At 30.5% G+C, this 22,306-nt stretch overlaps 13 protein-coding genes across 13 annotated transcripts; 3 read left to right on the top strand and 10 right to left on the bottom strand.

The window, feature by feature from the left end:
* Window positions 1-7: 7 nt before the first annotated feature.
* Window positions 8-2,753, bottom strand: cubi_00239 (uncharacterized protein; the record flags this gene model as incomplete). Its single annotated transcript, XM_029017253.1, has 3 exons — window positions 8-1,297; window positions 1,598-1,765; window positions 1,833-2,753. The coding sequence occupies 3 exons, from the start codon at window positions 2,751-2,753 to the stop codon at window positions 8-10; spliced, it is 2,379 nt and encodes a 792-aa protein (XP_028875832.1).
* Window positions 2,754-2,957: 204 nt separating this feature from the next.
* Window positions 2,958-4,139, bottom strand: cubi_00238 (SUA5 like RNA binding domain-containing protein; the record flags this gene model as incomplete). The annotated part of the gene is made up of 1 exon (XM_029017252.1): window positions 2,958-4,139. One exon carries the CDS (start codon window positions 4,137-4,139, stop codon window positions 2,958-2,960), a length of 1,182 nt encoding a protein of 393 aa, XP_028875831.1.
* A 103-nt stretch (window positions 4,140-4,242) lies between these two features.
* Window positions 4,243-7,543, bottom strand: cubi_00237 (uncharacterized protein; the record flags this gene model as incomplete). Its single annotated transcript, XM_029017251.1, has 4 exons — window positions 4,243-4,371; window positions 4,415-4,608; window positions 4,659-5,434; window positions 5,478-7,543. 4 exons carry the CDS (start codon window positions 7,541-7,543, stop codon window positions 4,243-4,245), a joined length of 3,165 nt encoding a protein of 1,054 aa, XP_028875830.1.
* A 202-nt stretch (window positions 7,544-7,745) lies between these two features.
* On the bottom strand, window positions 7,746-8,344 carry cubi_00236 (uncharacterized protein; the record flags this gene model as incomplete). Its single annotated transcript, XM_029017250.1, has 2 exons — window positions 7,746-8,089; window positions 8,152-8,344. 2 exons carry the CDS (start codon window positions 8,342-8,344, stop codon window positions 7,746-7,748), a joined length of 537 nt encoding a protein of 178 aa, XP_028875829.1.
* Window positions 8,345-8,482: 138 nt separating this feature from the next.
* cubi_00235 (uncharacterized protein) lies at window positions 8,483-9,409 on the bottom strand (the record flags this gene model as incomplete). The annotated part of the gene is made up of 1 exon (XM_029017249.1): window positions 8,483-9,409. The coding sequence occupies one exon, from the start codon at window positions 9,407-9,409 to the stop codon at window positions 8,483-8,485; it is 927 nt and encodes a 308-aa protein (XP_028875828.1).
* A 506-nt stretch (window positions 9,410-9,915) lies between these two features.
* On the bottom strand, window positions 9,916-10,533 carry cubi_00234 (uncharacterized protein; the record flags this gene model as incomplete). The annotated part of the gene is made up of 1 exon (XM_029017248.1): window positions 9,916-10,533. One exon carries the CDS (start codon window positions 10,531-10,533, stop codon window positions 9,916-9,918), a length of 618 nt encoding a protein of 205 aa, XP_028875827.1.
* A 739-nt stretch (window positions 10,534-11,272) lies between these two features.
* cubi_00233 (uncharacterized protein) lies at window positions 11,273-12,976 on the bottom strand (the record flags this gene model as incomplete). Its single annotated transcript, XM_029017247.1, has 1 exon — window positions 11,273-12,976. One exon carries the CDS (start codon window positions 12,974-12,976, stop codon window positions 11,273-11,275), a length of 1,704 nt encoding a protein of 567 aa, XP_028875826.1.
* Window positions 12,977-13,414: 438 nt separating this feature from the next.
* Window positions 13,415-14,386, top strand: cubi_00232 (mitochondrial membrane associated flavin transporter; the record flags this gene model as incomplete). The annotated part of the gene is made up of 1 exon (XM_029017246.1): window positions 13,415-14,386. The coding sequence occupies one exon, from the start codon at window positions 13,415-13,417 to the stop codon at window positions 14,384-14,386; it is 972 nt and encodes a 323-aa protein (XP_028875825.1).
* A 109-nt stretch (window positions 14,387-14,495) lies between these two features.
* Window positions 14,496-15,410, bottom strand: cubi_00231 (protein phosphatase catalytic subunit; the record flags this gene model as incomplete). Its single annotated transcript, XM_029017245.1, has 1 exon — window positions 14,496-15,410. One exon carries the CDS (start codon window positions 15,408-15,410, stop codon window positions 14,496-14,498), a length of 915 nt encoding a protein of 304 aa, XP_028875824.1.
* A 379-nt stretch (window positions 15,411-15,789) lies between these two features.
* cubi_00230 (uncharacterized protein) lies at window positions 15,790-17,493 on the top strand (the record flags this gene model as incomplete). The annotated part of the gene is made up of 1 exon (XM_029017244.1): window positions 15,790-17,493. One exon carries the CDS (start codon window positions 15,790-15,792, stop codon window positions 17,491-17,493), a length of 1,704 nt encoding a protein of 567 aa, XP_028875823.1.
* A 37-nt stretch (window positions 17,494-17,530) lies between these two features.
* cubi_00229 (uncharacterized protein) lies at window positions 17,531-18,509 on the bottom strand (the record flags this gene model as incomplete). The annotated part of the gene is made up of 2 exons (XM_029017243.1): window positions 17,531-17,926; window positions 17,973-18,509. 2 exons carry the CDS (start codon window positions 18,507-18,509, stop codon window positions 17,531-17,533), a joined length of 933 nt encoding a protein of 310 aa, XP_028875822.1.
* Window positions 18,510-18,723: 214 nt separating this feature from the next.
* Window positions 18,724-19,542, bottom strand: cubi_00228 (uncharacterized protein; the record flags this gene model as incomplete). Its single annotated transcript, XM_029017242.1, has 1 exon — window positions 18,724-19,542. One exon carries the CDS (start codon window positions 19,540-19,542, stop codon window positions 18,724-18,726), a length of 819 nt encoding a protein of 272 aa, XP_028875821.1.
* Window positions 19,543-20,762: 1,220 nt separating this feature from the next.
* On the top strand, window positions 20,763-22,085 carry cubi_00227 (cyclin; the record flags this gene model as incomplete). Its single annotated transcript, XM_029017241.1, has 1 exon — window positions 20,763-22,085. One exon carries the CDS (start codon window positions 20,763-20,765, stop codon window positions 22,083-22,085), a length of 1,323 nt encoding a protein of 440 aa, XP_028875820.1.
* Between the last annotated feature and the right edge of the window lie 221 nt (window positions 22,086-22,306).

Here is a 22,306-nt window from a genome sequence, read left to right as displayed (position 1 = left end):
TAAATAATTAAGTAACATCTAGATTGAATATTGGAAGTCTGTCTGAGTGTTCTCTGCATATTGAGCGTTCCCCACCGGCTTTTCCACAAAAAATTTCATTACATTTGTTAAAATTTTCTGAAAAGTTACTTTTAAAACCATTCCTTGCTGATAAGATGCAATCCCATGCAACTGAAAAACTGAAACGTGACTCTTTTGTTCCGATGAAATATTCACCGTTTAAAAGAATTACTTGACTTACTGCCGAAATAACCCCATCTTCCAGCTTTTCTTTAATATTAATTATGTGTAAGTCAAGGTTTCGTCTCGAAAAAATTTCCATTAATTCATTTTTCTCACTTTCATTGCTATCTGTAGAAATCACAACACGTTTGATATTAAGATCCTTTGAAAGTTGTGACAATCTATCAACAACTTGATGAAATGTTGGAATATCATCGTTCCTTACAAAAACAAAATCATTTCTTCTTAAATGAACACTTATATAAGGTTTTTTTTTATCAAAAAAAGTATTTGAAGACATGTATAATTGTGCATGCTTCTTTACATTATCATTATAGCTAATTATATCTAAAACTTTATATTTCTTGAGCTCAAATGGCCATGGAACGAGAATTCCGTCTGAATACTTGATTAAATAATTTTGGAACTTTTTTTGTTTCTTGTTAGACTCAAATATTTTGTAAATTTCTTCAGAAACTTCTCTGGGCCTCATTAACTTAAAAAAAGAAAGACAAATTGCGTTCTTAACTTTTATCAATTCACAATGGCCAGCAAAAACTACATTATCATTTCCAATATATCTGTTAAACATGCACCTTGAATTGAAATGTTTTAATTCAGATATTTCAGATTTTTTGTAATGTTCAACTAAAGTATTTGATTTAAACGAATTATTGTTCCAGTCAAAGTTTAGTCCAATAACATCAACACCTATATTAGCCATACCAATAAAACCTTTGTAGATGTCATACTCTAATATTGGCAATCCATTTTGCTGAATACTAAAAAACGTTGACCAGGGTAATCTGCGTTTGGAGTCATAAGTCCAATGAGCAATATTGCAAAATGGGGGTAGAATAAGGACGGCAAATTTGGCTTCTTTTTTTAAATACATAGCTTCATTAAGATTTGAAACAACCAATGCCATCCTATCAAATACATTCCTTTGAAGATAGAATCCCTCTCCATCTTTAACATCATAAATTACCCAGCATACATCAGCCATCCAATCGGGACATTTATTTCCTATACTTTCACGCAAATTCCAATTGTTAAGAATATTTACGCATTTATTCTTGCAATTTGCGGCAGTTAAAGTAACTAGAAATATTATGAAAAGCAATCGAAAATTTGAAATTGAACTAAAAAGGTTTGAGCATGCAGAAATAGTCATAAATGTAAATTTAAAAGTAAAATAGTTAACTTTAGAAATTCAAATAAATTAACTTTTTTAGGCGGTATTGATTATTCCTTGATTAAATAGTCTACGAATTGCACAAGATCCATATTCCTCGTACTACAGTTTATCGAAAATAGACGGTGAAAAGTAGTTAAAATAGTAAAACAGTGTTTTGGAAGTTAATGTAATTCATACCTGTTCTTTATTAAAAAAACAACCTATCATGTCTATGTTCTTTGCAAAATAAGAACCACCGAGCCATGTTGAACACGTTCCCAATATTTTTTCTTCAATGTTAGATGAATTAGATAAGTTAATAACATTAATATCTTCTAGGCTAATATTGCTTCTTTTTAACACAATCTGGAAAAAATTTTCACGTAACAATATTAGATAATAAATGGTAGAAATAAGATCTTTTAAAACATACCTTAAAATAACTTTGAAAATTTGTGGAAAGTAGAGAGTTGATTGATGCTCCGCCGATAAATATGATATTTTTTAATAGAAGTCGTAAATAATCAACTGGACATTTTTTAACAACGGAAATAATTTCGTCGCATAAGCATGGAATAATCATATTTGAAATAATGCCATCAAAAATACCATATGATTTAATGCTGTCAATGTTTTGGTGCGTAATTGGGGAGGAAGATTTGAAGTTTATTCCAAAATGATCAAGTAGCGAATCTGTTATTGAATATCCTCCCAAATTAACAACTCCAATATACTCTGATAATAAATATCCGGAGGCAATAGGAAGTATTCTAATGCTTGAATCACTAAAATGTACAACAATTCCAACTGAGCCCTTATTATCTTTTTTTTGAAAAATATATGGAAGACCTCTTTGAATTGCATTTACTGAAAGTAATTCCTGAGAGATGCAATTGAATGAAGGCACTGAGAGTGATTCGAAAAAAAACTCCATTGAATGATCTTGAAAGTCAAATGGTGCATTATGAGGTTCAGACAATAAAACCGGGCACATTGTAGTGTCATAACACATTTCTCTAGAAACTAAGTCAGTCCAAAAAGTTTCTAATAAATTCCAATCAAGTCCATCAAGATAATTGAATGGCCGTGTAATGTTTTGGTATTCGTTTACAAGAAGTGATTTTTTTTTTGAATCCCAATTATTGGATGAACTTAGAGAATTTTTTTCAATACAAGATTTGTTATTTCTAAGTTTATCTGAAAAAACATTTTTATCAAACACTATTTCTTTCACTTTAGTTTTTTCAAACAATACAGTATCAATAATGACTTGAGGAAGCTTATTAGCTGAACTACCTATTCTTGTTTGAAATTGGCCAGTATCGATCACAATGGGAAAATCAAACGGATCCATTTTTATTTATTTTATTGACTTATTTTTTTTTCAATGCTTGCAAATTGTTTCAAATCAGCGGTATTGCCCACAAAAAAAAAGTCGGAAAAAAAGTTAGAAAGGGTTGCAAATTGTTTAACTAAAATTTTATAAAGTCTGTTTAATGTGTGTAATCAATTATGTTACCCACAATGAAAGAATCCTAAACTAATATTCTTTATTGAGTCATTGCCTTTTATTATTTTGGTAAAATGTTTTAATATATTTATCTTGAATCTTTATTTCGTTCAAATTACAATAAATAAACTCTCCGCATGAAGCTCTATAAACTCTATCCCAAAGAGCTAATGAAATATTATCTTCTGTCTCAAATCCTGTGATAAGAATGCAAGCAGAAGAAGGTTGGTCAAAGCTATTAGCCAAATCCTCAGCTTTGTGTAAAGTTGAAAACAAGTTTTTGCATGCTAAAGAAAAATCATAGTCGTCACACAAAGAAAAGTAATAACGGACAAAACACTTGAGAAATGAAAGCTTGGATCCAATATCAATCAATACTACGTTTCTTAAATCAAATTTTATAGCTGTATATTCTTGAGTATCTGAAACAAATGCTACTAATTTAGTACTAATCGTTGGCGAATAATGTTTGATATCCATTCCAGGACTAACTGTAATTGAATCATAGGGTGGTGGGTAGTTACTCGAAGATAATTTATTATTATTGAAGTAATTTATTCTAATGTCTTTAATCCACTCATTGCTGTTTTGGTAGTTGTCAATCAAAGTTTTCCAAATCTGTTTTCTAGAAATTCCGCCGCATCTAAATATACAAATAAAGTTACCATCTTCATTATACTCTAAAACTGTAGATTCTATTCCTACATTGCAACATTCGCCTCCATCCAAGATCCAAACATTAATTCCAATTTCATTCATATAACTTTGATCGAATTCCTTCGACACATGAATAGGACTTGTGGGACTTATATGCCCTGAACGGTTTGCCGAAGGTGCAGCAACAGGGACGGGCAACAATTTAAGCAATTCTAAAGTTAATGCGTTGTTAGGACATCTAACTCCAACTTTGCCCGAAATTGCAACTTCATCTACAATATTAGCTCTTTTTTTAGCGATCAATGTTAATGGGCCTGGCCAGAATTTATCGGTTAAAATTTTATAAATGACTCTAGTCTTTTCAGATAATTCGAAAACATTATCTTCCGCAAATTTGAAGCTGTGTACATGGCATATTAATGGATTGTTTCTTGGCCTTCCCTTAATTTTAAAAATTTTTAATATTGAAGATTTGTCGCAAGCATTTCCACCCAATCCATACACAGTTTCAGTTGGTATTGCAACCAAGTCTCCATTTAAGATATATTTTGCATATTTAGACAGATCGTTCATGTATAATATGATTCTTATTCTTAAATTGCTCAATAATATAAAATAAAATCGTTCGCGCTTAAGACATTTTTTTACTATCAAATTTAGCAATAATTTTAGTCAATCAATGAAAGTCTACTTGTCTAATCGTTGAATATCCTTTTTCGTCTTTTGAAACATGGAAAAAGTGGTCACATTGTTGTTCTTGTGCCATAACTCTTACAAAATTTTCATCATGAGTAATAATTATTAACTAAAAGAATAAATGTACTATACAATTTCTATACCCAACTCACTTGAAAATTTTTTTGTTGTTTTCTGAATTTGATCAAATATGATAATGCTTCTGCTAGACCTTTGATATTAAACCTATCTAAATTAGTCGTAGGCTCGTCGAGTGCTAAAATTCCGCAATTAGCACAAAATGATTCAGCAAGTGCAAGCCTAATTATAATACAGGCAAGCACTCTTTGACCTGCAGAACACCTGCCTATTGAAAAAAATGATTAATTAGATCAACAATTTTTGTTTAGTACTTACCCTTCATGTCGAGTTCTATACCATTTTGTATCATTACTACCCTGTAATTAAATGACTTAGTACCAGGAGTTCTCGATGATTTTTGGTTACTATCTGCTACAAAATTTTCTTCATTCTCTTCTACATCACTTCTTATTGCTATATAGTCGATATCATGGCCTTTATATGTAATATTCCATAATTCCTTTATAGTTCTGTTTATTTCTGTCATTTTATCTATATGAAATTTCATTAATGCCTTCTGAAGGGACTTGTGGTACTTTTCCATATCTTTAACACACAAACTCATTGTTTGCTGTTCAAAGACTCCGCTTAAGTACTTCTCCGACAATTCTTCAAGAGAAGTATAACCTTTTGAGTCGGAAATGAATTTATTTAGCCATTCATCATTGGCTTTATATTCACCTTTCAACTTTGATAATTCGCATTGTATCTTTTCTATTTCAATTTGAAGAGTGTCTAACTCATTCTTTTTCTTTAAATATGACTCTTGAATAAATTCTTTATAGTGATCAAAATCATTTTCTGTCAAGTAATCTGATTTACATATACCTAGTAGAGAATATATTTGATTAATAATTGCGTTTGCATTTTTCTTAGATGAATCATGTTGTTTCTTTTCCTTGTTCAATTTCGCCACAATATTTAATTCCTCAATAATTTGATTTGATTTAATTATCTTATTATTTATATTTGCTTCTTCTTCCTGTATTGCAAAAAGAGATTGAATAAGATTTTTATTTGAAATGTCTTTGTTAGGTACTTCAAAGTTTTGCCTATAAAAAAATGTTTATCCTTAAAATAGCATCAAAAACCTACCTATTTGCAAATAAAAATTCAAAATCTTGTTCTATCTCTTTAATAAAGTTGTTCAAACATTCTTTTTTTTTGCATAATTCATTCTCCAAATTTTTAATTTCCAATTCAGAGATTTGGATTTTGTTTGTTATTTCTTGAGATTCTAATTCAAGACGTTGAATATTTTCGTCAATAATCATCAACTCTATCTCGATTTGAGTAAGCGAACTTTTTAATTGCAATTGTTGATCTTCAATATCTATTGGAAATTTTTCAAGTTTTTCCAGTAGAAACTTGTAATTGAACTCTAACATGGAAATATCACTCTTAATTTCACAATTACTTATCATAAATTCAAACTCCTTCCAGTAGTTGGAAGTTTCGTTTTTTTTGGATTGATATTCAATTTTTCTTTGTTCAATCATTTCATTAAAACTGTTGGTATTTTCATCATATTCAAAAAATTGATTATTAAATGTATCAAAACTCTTAATACGCTCTAAAATACTTATTTCTCCATTAATTACCCCCAAATTGTATGTACAATTGTATATATTATTCAAATAATCTGTACTAATTGGTTTTTCATTAATATTAAAATTATCCTTATTCTTCTGTATTTTTAATTTTAAACTATGCAACTCATTATCTAAATGTGTTTTTTCTTTAATTTGCTGGCTTATTATATCCAAATCTCTTTGTACTTTAATCTGTTCATTCTTTTTATTGTTAATAGACTCCTGCATTTTTTTCTTTTCTTCAATTTTAAAGTTTAAATCTTCTTTCAAATTAGTTATTAAAGAAATCATATCGGATTTGTTTAACTCCATTTTCGAAATAGTTTCATAAATTGATTCCCAATTTAACTCTTTATAATTAATTAGTTGCCCATTTAGAATAGTCAAAGAGTTTTCTAAAAATAACAATATTTCTTTCATTGTTGTTATTTTTTTTATTTCAGTAACTTTTCTAATCAATTCTCTTTTTCTTTGATTGAATTCATCAATTGAATTGTTTGTTCCGAATTTCTCTAACTCGTTTCTAATGTGATTTTTTTCATCTTGTAGATTTTTAATTTTAGAATTCAGAGATTGAATTTCTTTTTTTTCAAGATTTAAGATTGAATCAATTTCAAACTCATCCTTTAATTTACTATAATTTGAGTTTAGTAGATCATTTTCCATCTTGCCAATTTCCTTAATGTGTGAGTCGGCTAGCATCCATTCAGAAGCTAGTTCAGTTCGAAGCTTATCTAACTTATCTACATTTACCATCATTTCTTGTTTGATTTCTATATGTGAATCTAACCTGGAATTTAAAATCTGCATTTCCTTATTTATCTCGGTTTTTCTAAGTAAACATTGATTTTTCTTATTAATGATTCCTTCCAAAAAATCTATTTTCTGTTTTAGGTTTTCGTTAAATAAAGCTTTATCTTTAATTTTTTTATTATATTCGCTCTTTAGCTTTGTAATGTATTCCAAAGCTTTACTATATCTAGTAGATCCGAATAATTCGTCAAATTTTTTTTTTACTTTAACCATGTCCTGTAATGGCCAATTTGAGTCTTCTTGGTGGCAAAAAAGTACATTTTCAATTATTGAATTAGAAACCCCAAATAAAATAGGAACTTGAGTATTAATGTCGGCACATTTATGACTTATGCTGGTTACCTGCCCAGATTCCTCATCTTTAGTCTGTAGGACACTCTCTAAAACTTTAAATTGTGGTTTTAAATCCCCAGACACTTTTGAATCAATTTTCCTAGTCTTAATATGAGATAATTGAAATGACCTAACTACTTGAATCTTTTTCCTGTTTTGATGTTCTCTAAAGATTAATCTTATTTGAGCTCTAACCTCAGCTGACCCATTTAATTTAGGGTCGTGAATGAAATACTGCCCACTCTTAGAGTTAGGAGGAAGTTCACCGGATATAGATGCTTTCAAGCATTCTATGATAGTAGTTTTACCTGATCCATTTTGGCCTACAATTAATGTAATTGGCTTTTCAAATGCAATACCTTCTCTACGATCTGGAGAAAAACTCCTTACCCCACAAATAATTAATTTTTCGAGGCTACTCATAATTGATCAGTAATATCTGTAAAAATATAAAGTTACATTTAAAGAATTTAATCTTTTGTTGTAAGGTATTTTGATGTGAGTTTTTTACGTCTATGCAAAACCGGTTAAATGTACGAAGAATAATGCAAATTAATGTAAATGAAAGAAAATAATTAAAGGCAAGTAATAAAATATACATTAGGAGATTAATAGACAACTACGTTTAATTTCTAATCGCATCTCTATTGGAATGTTTAATATATTCTCTGTCTTCAAATGCAAATAGTAATTCATGATGCCTTCTATATGACCTTATTACGTCCTGTGCTCTTTTATGTTTCCTATCGTCATTCTCTAGTACGGACAATATGCTATCAAATGTAAGTTTCTGTCCCATATTTTTTGAATTGGATAATTTAATTGCGCATAACATCTTAATTATATAGTGAGGTTGATCATAATAAATTTTTGTACTTACTATTTTATCAATGAAATCACACGATAATTTAGCAACAGCAAAAACTGCATCAGCTGTAAATCTTATATCTGTGCAGTCCCAATAGGCATCTATTATTGATTTTACTTGATTGAAAATTAAATGGAAATATTTATTTAAAAATTGCACTTACCGCATGATAATAATTGGACTTTTTCATTTTCTATTTTATCTATCAGAATACCTTGACTGCTCTCATTAGAACGGTTATGTATCAATGTATTATTGAATAAAAACATATCATCCTCTCTCATTTCTTCAGCAAAAGGATTTACCATCGAAACCTTTGAAACGCAAAAAAGTGACTTGGCGGAACAACTATTCATTAATATTAGTATAGACAATAATAAAAAAAAAAAAAGTGACAAAGAATTCAAAATTATAGAGCCATCTAACTACCTATTTTAGCGAGAACTTTATTTTAAACGTAGGAATGATATCAGATGAAGAATTTAGTCAACTTCTTAGGAGTTTACTCCATCTAGATTTTGATTTCGAGTATAATAATTTGCATTTCGAGAGCCGCCTCCAGCAGAAGCAAAGAAGTTTGAGCCTGCAGTATACCCGAATGAAGTAGACTGATCCCCGTATGGCCCAAGAAGTAAAGGAACATACTGAGGCGTCTCATCTGCGGAATCAAAAGAAATTTGTGAATGTTGCCAAAATCTGGTAACATCGCTTGGGATATCAGATAATGCCATTACAACGCACATAAATTGACGTCTCCATCTAGAAAATATTCCTTTTTCTCTTTTTGGGTTTCTATGGCTGGTTGGTACCCAGGCAAAATAGGGCCTTAGCTGTGCTGGGAATGAATCCTGACCAGGGCATCTAACCTTATAACTAGTTCTAAAAATAGTTCTTACACGTGCCTTACATCGTGAACAAGGAGTATATAAAGACATAGGCACACAGAACCCTGGATTTTGACGGTAGAACTTGCAGTCAACCATATTATCAAAGTTAACAGGCCCACCTATCCATTGTAATCTTCCACTATGGCCGAATTGTATCCCTTGGTTAATTCTTTGCATTGGCATTGGCGTTGGAACCTGAACTTGACTAGCTACAGGTGCCAGGTTCACAATATTGTTATCTAATGTCGCATAGCTTTGTTGGCCATCGTTACCAACCAAAACTACGTCAAACTGGAGATTTGAATAATCTATATCCGAATTTGATTGATTAACGTCAGTTGAGGATTCTTGCTCAGATTCAACATAAGAACCTGTATCTTGTCTATGTCTCAACAATTCAGCTAGACCTTCAATAATAACCAAATGAGCCTGATCATCTTCCTGAGTTTCTGAAGTTTCTGAAGTTCCGGAACAATTCAAAAAATAAACTTGTTTAATAAAAAATAATATACCAAAAAACAAATAGTATCTCATCTTTAACACACTTTCAACTTTTAAATTCAAGGAATTTGAGCCAATCCCAATTAATTATCAAAAATTTGCAATTAAAAATGTCTGGTTTCAATTTAAACTATAGACTTGTATTTCTTTTTTTTTTGCAAATAAATCATAAAAACAGTCCTTATAGGTAACGCGTTCGGCTTAGCCCGCCTTTTGTATATTATTTGGAGAGAAAGGAGGGATTATCATTTTGCTCGGATTTCTTTTTTTCTGTAAGACATTCATTCTGAAGAGTTTCACAAATATGCTACTATTTTGTTATTTGAATTGAGTATTATAGTTGTAATATTGTCAAATTGCACATATATGAACACAGAAGTGCTTTTTCTTATCATTATGACTGATTGAAACTTAATATTTAGAATTGATCATAGTTAAAGTAACAAATAGTCGTTTCTTAGTAGTTTTGAAACTAATTTATTTGAGATAAACATAAATATATCGATATAAAATTTTAGTTTTCTATAATAATTAAGAAATTAAACCATGTACAACCCTACTCCACAGAGTAACACAGTAAGCAGGACACCGGATCCTATTATAACCATCAACGTACTCTCGCTTAAAGATTCATTATGATTATTTGATGTCGAAAATGGAATTTCTGGTGGTAGTGGATATGAATTTTCATTTGACGAAAGTGGTGACTCATTTGAAGGACGTGATGCGTATTTAGCTGCAGGATTTGGTTCCACTGCACATAGATACTGATGCCCAAATCTTTTTCTAATGTGATATGGCTTTAAAACCCACATATACAAAGGAGCCAAACTTGGGGGAAATGATTCATCTCCTGGACATTTTGCGGAAGCGACTGCATAAACTACCTCGGTTCTACAAAAATGGCAGGGATTTATTACTGTTCCTGAAGGATTACAAGACCCTGGATGCGTTGAATAAAATAGGCAACGATATACTTGCGATAAATCGCCCAAATCCAAAGAATGTTCAATCCCAACATGCCTTCCTCCTATCATCATTCCTGTATAGTGAGGGCCACCCTTCAGTGAATCTCCCATTTCTGCAGAGCCTCTAAGCTTGATTAATGCAATATTCTTTGATCTGATTTCAAATTTTGAACCGGACCTGACAAACATCCGAGCCAAAGCTAATAAAAACGTAATAGTAATTATTTTCATTGAAAGAATTTATTGAGAATACATAATAAAGCTTTCAGACACTCTCTAAAAACTCTAATTTTAAAATAATCTTCATTAAACTATTTCGCTACGGTCTTTAATCTTCAAAATTCAATAATTCAAATAATTAAGGTGCACATCTTAGTGTGCGTATGTGTGATTTGTTAAGGAATATAAACGGAAATATACTGAATAACTGTACAATAAAATATCAAGAATTACGAATTCACAAGAGAGTTTTTACCTTGTTTTACTGTAGTTTTTACTTAAATATTAAATATTCTATTATTGATAACGGCTTATCATTTAATAATTATATCTTTTTTTAATCTGTTTCTCTGTGCATGAATATATAGAATAACTAAATATTTTACTTCAATAAATTAAGTAATTCCAATAGATAAATGGAATTTCTTATTTGACATTTAGGTTTGGCCTACTAAATGTTTCATGAACCCCCAAAAGGGAAAATGCGGTATTACACTAATGATCTCAAATTTATTACCCTATTATTTGTTAATCATAAATAACTTGAATATTATATAGTATTTGTTATGTTTCGGATTAAAAATTTCAAAATATAAGCTACTCTCTTACATTGTTTTAGCCATATTTATTTAGTGTTGGCATAATCACTTAAATGCCGATTTCTATCATTTTCTGCTAAAAATAGTTATAAAAAATTTCCATAAGCCTTTCAAAAAAAGTATGTTAAGTTTAATGGTTTAATACATGTAAAAATTTCATTTGAAATAAAATAAATATTTGAAGAAGTCTTGACCATCGGCCCACCAATATAACCCGAGCTATTTCTATTTATCGTTGTTGTAACGATAGATGTTGAGGCACGAGTTCTAGAAAAACGAATATTAATAATTTGTTCGGATTCTCCACAATTAAACGAATATATCTCTTTAAAAGATGGAATACTCCAAATAGAGATAAAATAGCAATTCATAAACTCAGCATTAATATATTTAGAGGTTGTTTTAAAACTTTTAATTGTATTCAAAGATTTCTCAATTGGATTGTTTAAGTGTGCGCGATATGCGCCGATCATTAGATGTCCGCAAGGGGTAAATAATGGGCAAATAATTCTGAAATTTTGCATGAGAAGAAGCTTACCGGATGAAAGAGAGTAAAATCTAGTTTTTGGGTAAATTTCTTTATTTGAATCAACACAAATGATAAATCTTCCTTTCGGATCTATTTGGCACATGTGAATGTCACTATTCAGAGGAATTTTGTTTATTAATATTGGTTTATTATTTAAATCTAAATTATAAATTGAAAATATCCTAATTTCATTTACAATCCCTTTATAAATTGCCAATAATATGTTACAAGTATGAGATATATTGACCCATGTTAACGGTGAAGGTAGTTCTTCAATAAAATCAATCAAACTTTTCCGAGAATATATATGCTCGTAATGAATTGTACTATAATGCACTAAAAGCCACCTCTCCCCACTAAAATTGGAATTCTTATATCCAGAGCACAACTTCCAAATATCTAAACTTCCATCTTCTAAGCCAATTGCAAGCAGATTACCGGATATTTCAAATATAATAACTTTTGGCAGATTTGAATGGTTTACTGAAGGTTTCTTTAGAACTATTCTTTTAGAGAAATTGTCAATTTCATAAAAATAGATCCCATAGTCTTTTGTAACACAAAAAATTGTATTTTTATCGAAAAATGCCCACTTTATTATTTTGGTTGTCCTTGCTTTTAAAGCAATATTATTGTTGCATGAAGAATCCTTTGAGTCTTCAAGTAAGTTAAGATTAATTCGCGTGATCAATTTTTTTTTTGTATAGATCAACTTTTCATTAGCAGTATTAGAACTTATTTTCCCTGAATAACTATAATTTCTAAGTTCATAAATTTCCAAAAAATGGTTTGATATTACAGCTATTAAAGGGGAGAAAATAGCTATTATCTTTTTATCACATTTGTAAATATTGATATCCTGAAAAATAGAGATAAGTTGTATTAGGTTCCAACTTTGTAACTTTCTTCTGATAAAAATTTTCCATATTACTGACTTATCGGCAAATTTCGTACAGTAAGTGTTCTGATTAAAACTATTTAAGTTTTGCAAATTAGCCGCAAGAGTATTTAAATCAAATCCAAAATATTCATCTTTATCATTTTCAACTAAGTCGTTCTGATTATTCTTATTCATATTAAATAATCTCAAATCCTCTAAAACACAATTAAATTCGTTTGCAAGCAACTCAAGAAAATTTTTTCTTCCCCCACAAACTATGCTCCAGTACTCAAAGCTCGTCCAAAGAAAGTTAAAACTTCTATTTAGGTGCAATAAACTAAAAATGTCTATTATCTGTAAGTATTTACTAACCGTTGCAAGAATTTCTAACGGTATTTTTTCCATATTTGAACGAAAATCCTCTTACGAACCCATAACTGTAAATTCATTAAGGTCCCTGTATTCACTTATTTGTAAAATAAAGTAAAATAAGCGCGTAATTATAGTAATAATTCTCTTCAGTTGGAAACACAAAAGTTTCATAAAATCAAATAATTTAATTCGTCCATACAAGGACCTTAAAGATTATATTTTGTTAAATTACAATTAATTAAATTGTATTGCAAAAGGATTTATTAGAACTCGTGTTTGAAAAATAGTCTGATAACTTTCATATTTACCGCATGTCCAAGTTCTGGAATTTAATTTTTTTTCCAACAAGGAAAAAAGAATATTAATCTAATTAAAATTTAACTGAATATCACTAGAATGTCACAAAATTTTATTTTGCGATTTGGAGAACCCTTGAAAATTTTTTTTTCATTAGGTGAATTGCACTAAATTATGAAGAAAAATAAGTTACTGTTAACAGCAACCTCCTCGCTCATATCTGCAATTTTAACTTCTTTCCTACTTCATCCACTAGATGTCGTAAAGACTAGACAACAAGTGGCAGCAACATCAGATGGTGCAGTTGTCGCGTACTCAACACTAATATCTTCAATTAGTTTCATAATTAATACAGAAGGAGTCTTTGGATTATATAGAGGATTAAATGGCCAGTTAGTTGCATCAGGAATTTCTTGGTTTATTTTTAGATACCTTTTTGATTTTATCCGCTATTCTATAGAAGAATGCAAGTATTTTTCGTTCAATTATAGAGTTAAAAATCAAAAATATGTTTATTCTACAAATATTTCTCCGTTTTCAAATTCATTCGCAACAATCATTGCCAGCATACTTTCCACTGCATTAGTTCATCCACTTTGGCTAGTTAAATCCAGATTAGAAATGCAATCACTAAATACTAAAAAAAAGGGTTGGAGACAATATTCTACAGGATTAAACGGAATAGTTGAATGTATTTACAGTATTTATCAAAGCAATGGAATATGTGGTTTATATTCCGGATTTATTCCATCTTTACTTTTGATTCCGCATACATTAATACAACTTGTGATTTACGACATACTGCGAACTAAATCGATGAGCTGCGCTTCAAAGTGTCTTTGTTTGAATAATTTGCATTTCTTCTTCAATGGATTCATTTCAAAGTTACTGGCATCGACATTAACATATCCCCTGCAAGTTATTAGATCAAGAATGCAAATGAGCAAATTGGAAGATATAAAACTAAATGTATATGAAGTCAATATATTAAAACTAAGCCGTAAAGAATTCATCAGTTTTGTCAGGGATCATTATTTTCCAGGAATAATGACGCATATTCCTAAAGTTAGTATCCACAACGGAATAATGTTTCTAATCTATGAAGTAATAATAAGGCTACTTGAATCGCTCATATTGGTAAATTAGTATAAACTCGTTAAATTAGTTTTTTATTGCTAATAAAATTAGTACCTTGTATTTCCGCCTAACAAAATTATGAGTCAATTTCCAAAAATGCTTATATTATAGAGAATTATCAAATAAAATAGTCGGGAGCAGGCCTTTTGGCAGGAATTCCTCTCTGTTCAGCAGGAGCTGCCTCAAATGTTTTAAAGTGGTAGTTTAATTGTTCATCTAACTCCATTACAGTAGCAATATTCCCACATCTGTAACAATAGTTCGGTGCACTCCAAACAGTGACTAGATTTTGCTCAAACCACCACTTATAACCATCCATAGCAAGCTGATGAGCTCGTGTAATCAGTTCAATATCGTTACAATGATTGAAACTTTTTACTACATCCGACCCAAAAATATATCCAGCACCTCTTGGGCTAATTCCCCATCCATTTATTTCTTCTGGGTCGGACCAAAGAAGATCGCACATAGATCCATCATGAGGGACTTCTTGCTTTCTATCTAGGCTCCGTATTTCATCAATTGTTGTAATACTAGGAGACAGTCCTCCATGGACGCATAAAATTCGGTCTTCAATCAATGAAGCAAGAGAAAGGTAATCAAATATTTCTGTGCAATACCTCCAAACATTTACACTCCCATATTTACGAAGACATTCATCATAAAATCCATAAACTTGTGTAATTTGTCGCGTCTCATGGTTCCCTCTAATAAGCATAATTCTATCTGGGTACCTGACCTTAAGAGCAATAAGAAGCAAGAAAGTTTCTACACTATAATATCCTCTGTCAACAAAATCACCCAAAAATAAGTAATTTGTATCAGGAAGTTCGCCACCAATTTTAAAAAGCTCCATTAGATCAAAAAATTGGCCGTGAATATCTCCACAAATTGTTACTGGAGTATCAATTCTCTGCACATTTGCCTCCTCTACAAGGATTTCTCTAGCCTTCATACATAATAATTTTACTTCAGATTCCTTGATCGGCTCACAACGTCTTAACTGCTCAATTTGTCTGTCTAAATCACTCATTTATATACTTAATTATTTGTTGATTGCATCAATTTTGTCCTAAATATTAACAATAAATAAGTATTCATTCAAACTGCATCATGTGGTATTAAAATATAATTTATATTCTATTTGATCTACTCAAAAAATTTGATTTTTTCACTCAAAAATATGTTATTCCTGACAAAAAGTTTTTTAAGAAACTTTTTTCTTGTGCCTGCACTGTAAATGTCTCAAAAATACGTATACCGGCAAGAGGTAAAAAGTCGTTTGTTTAAAAATTATAAAAATGTAGATATAAAGATAAAAACAGATATACACAAGTAAATTTAATGATAAATGTTAATATTTGTATTTATCTGTAAGTAGTTAAGATTTCATATTCGAACTATTTTTAGGAATGAATCATTTAATCAGATCTCATAATTCAAAAGGAAGAATAAAAACAATTATTAAAAATGCTCCTATTGAATTATGGTACAACATATTTGACCAAGAAATTACAAATGCAATAATACAGCATCCATTTGTCGAACAATTTACCTGGATTAGACCAAATTGTGAAAATGTTGATATGGAAGAACCGCTTTTGCAACACATAGTTGGATCAAAATTTTATTTATTTGAGAATATTTTCCCCAACAGCATTATATCAATTCCATTTATTCAAGAGTCAATTGTTAACAATAACGCTGCATTTATTTCACTCCCTAACTTGCTAATTGATTCTAACTGTACATTTTCTGTTTTTCACAAACAAACCAAAGTGCCTCACAATGAAGAAATATCTGAGTTGCTAGCGATTATTAGAACACCAAATACACTATTTAGAAATGTGATAAACGTTGATAAGTTTATGAAACAACCACCGCATATGAAAAAAACGAACTATTTTTCATTTCACAAAATCGAGTTGAATGACAAGTCATATTGGAACGATAAATCTGAGAAACTGGCTAAGCTTCACGATAATTTCCAAGGAAATAATCTTTATGAAGAATACTTTAGTTCAGTAATAGATGAGGTACCAAATGCCCACACTGAACTTTATCCATTTTTTTTTAATCCATTACTTAATGATTCCAAAAACATAATTCACCCAAATAATTATAAGAAAAATGATAAATATAGATGTATTTTTTGTACTGTTAGAAATATAACTATGAAGGATTACTGTTATTGTAGCGCGATACAAGAATCTAAAAATCCACCTACTGAGCCATCATGCAAAAGCTTTTCATATGATACCAAAGGATTAGGAAATAATCCATTTTATCTTTCATTACAAAAGCAATTTGGTCCCTCATTTTTCACAAAAACGGGTTTTTTGTGCTACTTTGATAAAGAAAATTTATTCGATTTTGAAAGTGAAACTCAACTTTTAAAAAATCTTGAAACTATTTTGTGCTTAAACGGCTCCCCAAATGCAAAAATCACACCGATCAATGTTAAATTGATTACAGAACAAATTGATAAAAAGTTAATAGAAGGCAAAGGTTATAATAGCAAAAGCTTAAATATTGTTTTTGAAAGCAACGAAACAAATAATAAGTATTTGTCAGAAATGTTAATTTTCATTGATTTGAACATTGTAGCATCACTAATGCAAATTTCACTTAATGCTAAAATATCTAACACTAAGATTTTTGAGCAGATAATCGAATACTTTGATATATTGATTCATCAAAACTTGTTTTCTGATCATCTAAGACTAATTAACCCGCTTTATTGTTGGGATTCAAGATTTGAACAATCTTCTAATACTGATATATTTGATATTTCTGAGGTGTGTAATATATTGAAATTTGTTTCATTTAAAGAAGCTCCAAAAGAAATTATTAAACTAGATGGTTTACTAAGGCCAACGATACTACAGAGACTTATTTGGTTTGCTACAAGTCAAGTTGCAACTGGGACATATTTGTGGAGTTTAATCCACTTAAAAGGTGTTGAAAACTCTCCGGTTTCAATTAATTATAAACCTCGTTTTAATGACGAAAACAAAAACTCTGTTAATGATTTGTATTTATTAATATTCCGTATAAATGGAGAAATTAACATTTTGTGCATGTCTGTTGTTAATCATAATGATGCAAATTTATAGTCTAAAGCCACTACTGTTGAACCCGGCAACTATTATCTCATATCGAACAGTTTATAGGAGAAATAATAAACTCAGTATTGAATACTTGCTGACTAATTTTATCTTCAGATTCTGAATTGCATTCTTCTGTACTTAAATTGTAAATGCTTCCTTTAATCGTACTGTTTGGATCATTTTTAATTACCATCTGCAAATACAATAAACCATTGTTTCCGACCTTAATTCTTAAAAGCGAGCAAACGCTTAGAGACTTTTCAAGCTGAGATAATGACCTAAGAGAATAAAAGTAATAATTATTTTGAAGAATTTTACACCCAGCAAAAACATTATGATCATCTGAAAATTCCCATATACACTCTTCGCCTTCAACAGAGCACGAGAAAGATAGAATACAAGGCTTTGCTTGATTCTGAGGATAAAATGCAATCTTTATCTAATAAAAATGTTAAATAGAATTAAAAATTAATCAATAAACTTACCTTGCTCTCAGGCCTTCCGACATCACAAAGATCTTTTAATAGTTCCTTTAATATGATTGGGAACATTATCACATAATCCAATTCTAAAATTGCAGCATTTCTATAATCTAAAAAGTTCAAATAATGCAATTCCTCAGTTTCATCAGATATATTATAAGTACAGAGGCTACAATCAGTTACAGCGCCATCGTCATCGGTAATGCTTAAATGTAAGCTAACATTATCAAAAGTTAGTATAACCATTTTGGCATCTAATCCAAAAACTTGAATACAATTTAAAATTGTACCTAAACATATCTCAAAGCGTAAACAATTTGTTCCATTTGCCGCATATACATATTTTTTAAAAACATCTTTTTTAAGCCAAGAGCAGCAATAAACGTCTTTACTTAAAGTACTATTACTCAATTTTATTCCCTGTGCTGAAATTATGCATGTCAAAAATTGCCCCTCTCCATTTTTTTTGTTAGCCTTACTTAACTGTAGGCTCTGAATCGCTTTTACTAATGATTGAACGTCAAACAAGCATGCTTCCATCAGCTTTATTATTTTGTCGAGTTTTTTGAACTTCTGATTAAATTATTGGCATAAAGGCGCTATATTTAGATAATCCTAAATGTAATACAAAAAAAAATAAAATCTAAATAATAAATAAATTATAATCTAAAACTCTTTCATTGCTAATAATGACTCTATATTTTTATCTGAATACTAGAAATATACGCCCGTAAACCAAATTTATTAAAAATAGCTAGGAAAAAATGTATTCGGAAAGTTGTCTATTACTTTTCCAAGCTTTATATCTACTTGTTCTCTTCCAAATACAATAATAAAAATCAACTATTTCTTTTGTGGTCTTTGTTTTGATTATTCTTTGTATTTTGTCGAATTCCTTACCATACTTACAAACTCCACATTCAAAAAGAATTACTTCGTGTGGACCCCATAAATCAATTACCTCTCTGTTTCTAAATGGATGTGTAAGTAATTGTAAAGGAGATATGATACTCTTTGCATTAGTAATAGGTTCAAGCAAATGGGAGTTTTTTATGTTTGTTTTTGTACTTGACTTCGTGTAGCCATTATTATTTGACTGTCTCTTCAAAAATGCATTGTATTGTTCTTCAGGGTCAATATTATGAGAAACAATCAGTGATTGAAATATATCGGAAACTGATTCTGTCTTTGAAGTATTACCTAAATAAAATTCTTCACAAAGAGATAAGTAAGATTCCAACTTTAAAATTTTTTTTCTTACTAATTCATTTCTAATTTTTGGTTCTGGAATTTCTTTTAAATCGTATGGTAAATGAAATGAACTGCTACAAACTATTTTAGAGCTATCTGAGTTATTATCAGAGTGAGAAACAATGTTTGTTTCATAATCATTAACAGAATAACCTGAAATATTTTTTTTTGATGTTTGATCGTATGTTTTAGTTTGAACTTGAGAATCAATACCTTTGACAACTGTTTTATCAACCTGGTTTTGAGTTCCTTGAGACGAAGATTTGTTGCTCGTGAAATTTCTAGACTTGTTCAACGTAATTCCAGGCGAATTCTTTTTCATATTTCTAGAATATCCATTGAGGTTTTTTTTGTATACGCCGCTACCAGGTGAAATTGAGGTGTTAATGGAAAAATTTTCAACCGCAACTATTACATTCTAAGAAATTAACAAACTAGATCAAATAAAACAATCGTAATCTCGAGGTTTGAACAATCAAAAAAACTCTTAAAGACAACATAAACCCGACATTTCAAAAAAAATCCGCAGACTTGAGCTCATAACTCCGGAAAAAAAAACCCTCTAGAGGTTGTGACTCCAATCTAAAAGCTACTTGAAATAAAAATCAAGACATGAATTTAAGTTAGCTTTCAATTGTTCGATTTTACCATCGAAACTATGATACTTTAATTTTCCAAGTTAGTTTTGGTAAAGTATATAAATAATACACTATCAGCTTATCAAATCAAAAGAAAAGAATCAACTCAACACCGTCATTTCAACACATCGTATTGCTAATGCACTTGAAGATTCTTTATTTTAAATTTTTCAAACTATCAATACATTAGAATTAATCAACTCAGAGTATTCGCAATTTAATTTGTTGTATAAGGTGGGGTCATACGTCTTGTCGCGCCAATAGGCAGGTAATATTCCTTTTCCACGTCCATCCCCAATGACGTCTGCTTGCATGCGTTTATGTCTGTAATAAAATGTGTGGTTTATTGGCACGTCTGTCCGCATGTTTATTGGCGTAATGTATCATATACGGGTAAAAGGATTTTGATCTCATAGTGGCTGAAACCAGTTTATAGGTTGAGTAGATTAGGTCAAGAGTTGGTCAAATTTATAAAGATCAAGAGGAGGTAAAAAGAAGAGATGGCAATCAATTGAATAATCTGTGGTAAGTGACTGATAATAATTGAAAGAAAAGTTCAAGAGACAAAATATTACTAATTAAATAAGAAACAAGTTGTGTAAGATTAAGTGGATTCATACGATAGTTAACTTTAGTTTTGATTCAGCAAGTACGATAGTATAAGAAAAGGTAGTGTAAGAGATTATAATATAAAGGTTTATTGGCACTGAATAATTGGAAATCTTTAGTTCAAGCAACAAGAATAGTTTACTCTTGTTATTTAAATTGAGTTAAGAGATTTAATTGAATAAATTGTTTTGTTAGAGGAAGATATCTTTATCCGTATATTGGTTTGTTTTACATAATTTGAACTAGTATTTGGGTACTCAATATCACCTAATTGGGGTTATTATACTCTTGAATAATGAGGCCTGAAAGATTGAACAAAGTAATACAAGGTCATGCGAGTAGTTCTAGTAACAACATAATTTTATATGGTGAGAATTGTCGTAAATTGCCTAATCAAAGTAATTTACAAGTCATGAATTCACAAGATATCAAAAATGCAGGTGTTACTACAAATAAACCGATAACGAGAAGTATGGCGTCGTCTACAGGAAATGTAATGAGTATATCAAACTCATCTATGTGTAACCAAAAACATTCAAGCAAACTAGCGGATGCCAATTCCAAAAATTCAAATACTGTGAAATCAGGCTCTAGAACAATTCCCGGTTCGTCTTATAATGAAAAAATCAATGGTAAAGAAAATTCTACCAATAAGGAAAATGCAATTAATCCTAACACATTCGCAGAAAAACAGTTGAAAACTGTTGGGGCACAATATACTAATACATTGGAAAAGGTTATTAGTGTGGATATGAATAATACTGACGCTTCTTTTTTTTCAGAATACGCAGAAGCAATATATCAAACATCGAGAGATCTCGAATCTAAAAAAGAGTCATTATTGTTCACTGCATCACAAGTTGTCTCTGCGCAACCAAGTGTAGGAAAACAAATCTTAGAATGGAAAAGGAGTGGAGTAAATCTGCTATTTGGCCTTCAGATTACATTTAATGTTCCTGATGAGGTAACTGTTATTGCCAATTCTATGTTAGATCGTATTTTAGGACTTAAACATTTTCAGAGAGCTTCGGAGATGACGCTTGTGAGTGCCACATGTTTCTGGATAGCGCTAAAGTATGAAGCTGCGTATGTGCAAGGTGAAAATTTAAAGATACCCCCTCTGCCTGCGTTGAGTGATGTGGCAGAAAAATGTGGGCTTAATATTGCGGCAATACTGTTTTGTGAAGGTGTTGTACTTGATGCTCTGGACTGGAGTATTGAATTTCCAAAACCAAGTGACTATATTAAGCGGTATTGTCTAGTATTTAAAGATCAGTATACTGGCAATAAAGCTACTAGAGTTGAAAGCCTATCTATTTATCTTTCTCATCTAGCTATCCATGAACCTGCGATGATGGGAGTCTGCGCCTCAAAGCTGGCGTGTGCATGCTTAATGTTGGCACACAAAATAGAAGGCGTTGAAGAAAGTTGGGCGCCTGCAGTCGAGTACTACACAGGATATACAAGGGATTCACTTAAAGAGCTAACAAGATATATGATAAGTAATTTGAGAACTATTAGAAACACAGAAAATGGGGAAAGCCACGCTTCCCCAAGTCACTACCAGAATGTCAGGAAGAAATGGTGGAATTCATGGGGTTCTAATGAGTGGGGATAAATTTATATAATTTTAATATTAATTAGTCGAGATGTTTTTTAAAATCTTCGAATCATAAACGTAGTGTTGGAATATCTATTTTGCAGTCGCTTCTATTATAATTTATCATTTTCTCTAATTTTTTATTGCGAATTAACTAACTGGCTCTAAATAACGATTACACCCGAGTAGAATAAGGCAATAAAGACCGTTTAGATTTTTATTGCCAGATTATTAAGATT

Source organism: Cryptosporidium ubiquitum (genome assembly GCF_001865345.1).
Source record: "Cryptosporidium ubiquitum isolate 39726 chromosome Unknown contig_11, whole genome shotgun sequence".
NCBI lineage: Eukaryota > Apicomplexa > Conoidasida > Eucoccidiorida > Cryptosporidiidae > Cryptosporidium > Cryptosporidium ubiquitum.
This window is presented reverse-complemented; position numbering and strand designations above follow the sequence as displayed.